We start from the raw sequence: 4,152 nt of genomic DNA, 5'->3' as shown, positions 1-4,152 counted from the left end.
TTTTGTTCATAAAAACAAACTTACTGATTTCGTCTTTTTTTGGAATTACTTGCTTTTTTTTGAATTACTTGTTGATACTTTTAATGGTGTTTGAGAGAGAAAGGATAGTTAAAGAGATATACTTTTCTAGGAAGAAATGATCTATGAAAATGGAGGAGGAAGAGAAGGAAGAAAAGGGTAAAATTGGTATAATTTTTTTGAAAAGTAAGGGATGAGAGAGATAACCGGTTAAAAGGGGGTCAAATGTGAAAAAATGGTGGTCAACGGTGACGGTGGCCATCGGCGTAATAAAGTGTAAAGTTTAATGACCACAAAAGGAAGAATTAAGTTCAATGGCCATAATGTGAAAATGGGTATAGTTGAGTGGCCATAGGTGTAATTTACCCTACACCAGAAACATCAAACTTAGTATCTATTGACCAAAAACTCTATTTATATAAGAACACTGCTTCTGCACCTAAGTTCTGGTAAATGCACACTATGATTTTCTTCTAACTTTAATCTAAGGGCAGCAAAATCTGAAACTTGTCCATTACTTCTGCTGGTATCCTAGTACCAAAAATATAACAGAAATTGTACAAGAACTATCCTCTTTATTCACTTTTTTGTTCTACCATATATTCCTCCATTCAGATGCAACAGAAAAAACTCAACGAAGTCTAGCAATATACGCAACAGAGACCGCAAACAAAAATGTCGTTGCGGATGAAACAATGGCCAATAAACCCTTTTGTTTACTTGCCTTTGAGACATAATTCTGCAGTACCTCCACTTGGTGCTTCATTTCCTCCACTGCTGCCTCCTTGCTCCTAAATGCACTTTTGATTACTTCCATTTCACTTGCAAATGGTTCAATTTCATGAAGGTTCCGTTCAGTACTAGAAAGTACTTCCTTCCCATTTTCAGACACAGATAGCAACTCTACAGTTTTCTTAATCGTGGTCTGCGCTCTTGCGGAGTTCGAAACAACTGATTCCACTTTTTTCCTCAAATCCTCTGCTTCTTGACGAGCCTGCAAAAGAGTGTTCTTGACAGACTCACTCTCCTTCCTCAACGAACCAATTTCATACTCCATTCCCCTCTTTTCCTCCAACAGATTCTCGTTCTGGCTCTTCATCTTTGAGCACTCTTCTACACTAGCTTCCACCCTCTTTTTCATTTCCAAAACTCTAGACATTAGGTTGACGTTGTTCTTTCTCTCCTTAACTAAATCTCTTTCAGCATTATCCTTCTCAAGATTCACCTGCTCAAGAGTAGCCCTGTAATGGCTAACTTCAGATTCTAAATGTTTCTTCTGATCTTCTTGAGTTTGGATGGATTCTTGCAATGCAACCACATCATTCCCTAATCCAACTAACTCCTTGTGCAACTTTACAGTTTCATTCTCCTTACTGACTTTAGCATCTTCAATCTCTCCCTTCTCTCTCAACAAGGTTTTGATCAATCCATCCTTATCCTTCAATTCCGCATTCAAATTCTGTACAAGACGTTCTCTAGAATCCATTTCCTCCATTAACTTCCCAATAGTTCTATCCTTCTCCTTCTTCTCTTCTACTAAGGAATCATTCTCCTTCCCCATTTCTATCGCCTTCTCATAACTCTTCTCCAACTCCTTTAACTTACATTGCAAATTTCCTTCCTCCTTTCTCAAACTCCATACAGTCTCACAGTATTCAGACACTTGTTTCTCCAACTCATCAATCCTGATCCGCTTCTCGCCATTCTCCCTTTCAATCTCATTCTTCTTCCTCAAAATCTCCCCCAAATTTCTGTCTAAATCCTCAATTGCCTTTAATTTGACAGCCAATTTCTCCTCAGCCACATCCCTTTGTATTCTAACCTCGTCAAATTGTTCCTTTTTCTCCTTTAGTTGCTGGAGTGACTGCTTGTAATAATCAGTGACTTTCCTGATTTCCTCTTCAGCCTGAATCTTCTTTTCCTCCATTTCAATCAATTTCTCCCTCAAACCATTTGACTCTTTCTTTCCATCATCAACTTCCCTCATCAATTGGTCTCTCTGTTGACAGATCCCGCTACATTTCTCTTTTTCTCCCTCAAGGTTAACCTTTAACCCATTAATCTCACCCTTTAAACACTGAATCTCATCATCCTTCTCTCCATTCTCTCTCACCAAACTGCTCACAGCAACTCTCGTTTCATCCATCTGAGTTCCAATAAAAACAGAGAACAAACCTCTCACTATCTCCAAACACAATCGCTCTTCACTTTCACGGAGGAATGCAGTTTTGAAATCGTTCTTTTCCGCAGAAGTCTGAGCCAACTGATTCTCCAAACTCTCTTTAGCCAGCAACAACGATTCAACTTGCTGGCGGCGCTCAAAAGTCTCTTTGAGAAGCATATCATTGAGTGATTTCAAATTTTGGAGCTTTTCTTGAGGAACATCAATGGCAGGCTGTTGATTGGTCATGGCTGGTGTTTGATTTTGTTTATGGTTATTGTGAATCTTCTTCTTAGCCATGGTATTGGTTGTGAAATGATAGAAAAAGTTAGGGTTAGAGGTAATTGCTATGGCGGAAAATGAAAGGATAAGAAGAGAAGAGATATAATAAATAAATAATGATATATATAGTGAATGGGGGAGATAAAGAGACTGTTTGAAATTTAAATTTGGGGCCCAAACACCGATTTTTGAATCTTTTGAAATTAATTATTTTCTTCCTTTTCTTTTACATTTCCTTCGGTTTTCCTTTTATAAAATGGATATTGCTAAATACCGCCTCTAATTTCCGGTTCACCGCACTGTTTTGACCATTATACCCTTGCCACTTTTTTCTCCTAAAACCTTCAAAACTCTCTCTAGTTTTCTCTCCCGAGCACAAATCCCGGATTTGAAAAAAATGGATCAAAACATTCCCGAAGACAATGAGTTCGAACACGAGGTAATATTACGAGAATTAAAAACGTTATTTAGCATTTTTTTATTTTTTTATTCGATTTTTTCCTGGGCGGGTGGCGAATACCACCCGTTCCTTAGGCCGAATGGATGAACTACCCGTTCGGCCTAAGGAACGGGTGGTAATCGCCACCCGCTCCACCCATGGAACGGGTGGTACGCGCCACCCGTTTCACCTATGGAACGGGCAGTACGCGCTGCCCGTTTCCACCTATGGTGGAACGGGTAGCCTGCCCGTTCAGGCAAAAATGGGCAGAAATTGCCCCGAATTAATTTCGAACGGGAGAAATAGCCCCGAAGTATTTTTTTTGTAATTTTAATGTAAATTTTTCGTATATTCAGGTACCGATAGAAGATTGGAACCCCGATAACATTGATTATAGTTCGCGTTTTATAACGGATACCGTTTTCCCCTCCAGTCAGGATGCTATTGATTGGGCAAAAAAGATAGCTATTCAGAATGGGTTTGAGCTTGTAATATCTTCGCACAAAAATGGGGGTAAACAGAAGTTGTTGCGCTGTTCACGGGGTGAACGATATAGAGGTGTTGTGAAAAATGATGAAGATCCTGCAATTAGGAAAAGTAAAACTAAAGCGTGCCGATGTAAATTTCAGATTAAAGCCTATCAACATGCAGACCTTTCGGGATGGGGGATAAAGGCTAAGGCTGGGTTAACTGGAATGCATAACCATACAATGCGTATGTATCCAGAGGGAAGTCGGCAAATGAGCGGACTCAGTATCGCATCTAAACAAATTGTGCGTGATATGTCTTCAGCTCAAGCAAAGCCTTGTGCTATTTTAGCAGCAGTTAAAGAAAAACACCCAGATGACAACTCAGTAATTAAACACATATATAATTACAGGGACAAAATGAGGAGGGACGCGTTTGAAGGTAGAGACCTGGTTAGTCAATTCTACCATATTGCTGTGGAGAACAAATATGTCAATTACACACAGGCTGATTCAGGTGTGATAACGCATGTGTTCATGGCACATCCAGAGTCAGTTGATATGTTCAGGACTTACCACTGGTACATCGGCATTGATTCAACGTACAAAACAAACAAGTACAAAATGCCGTTTGTTGAGATTGTTGGGATGACGCCATGCAATAATAACTTCAAGATAGCGTATGCTATTGTTAAAGACGAGACCGAAGGGAGCTATCGTTGGATTTTGCAAAGGCTGAAGATTTTGCTTGGGGATGATCTTAACCCGACCATTGTTGTTAGTGA

The 4,152-nt window shown here is 39.5% G+C and overlaps 1 protein-coding gene across 1 annotated transcript; it reads right to left on the bottom strand.

The window, feature by feature from the left end:
* Window positions 1-564: 564 nt before the first annotated feature.
* On the bottom strand, window positions 565-2,534 carry LOC136207158 (uncharacterized). The gene has a single exon (XM_065998443.1). The coding sequence runs from the start codon at window positions 2,477-2,479 to the stop codon at window positions 650-652; it is 1,830 nt and encodes a 609-aa protein (XP_065854515.1). The 5' UTR covers window positions 2,480-2,534; the 3' UTR covers window positions 565-649.
* Window positions 2,535-4,152: the final 1,618 nt, after the last annotated feature.

Source organism: Euphorbia lathyris, chromosome 9 (assembly GCF_963576675.1).
Source record: "Euphorbia lathyris chromosome 9, ddEupLath1.1, whole genome shotgun sequence".
NCBI classification, from domain to species: Eukaryota; Viridiplantae; Streptophyta; class Magnoliopsida; order Malpighiales; family Euphorbiaceae; genus Euphorbia; species Euphorbia lathyris.
This window is presented reverse-complemented; position numbering and strand designations above follow the sequence as displayed.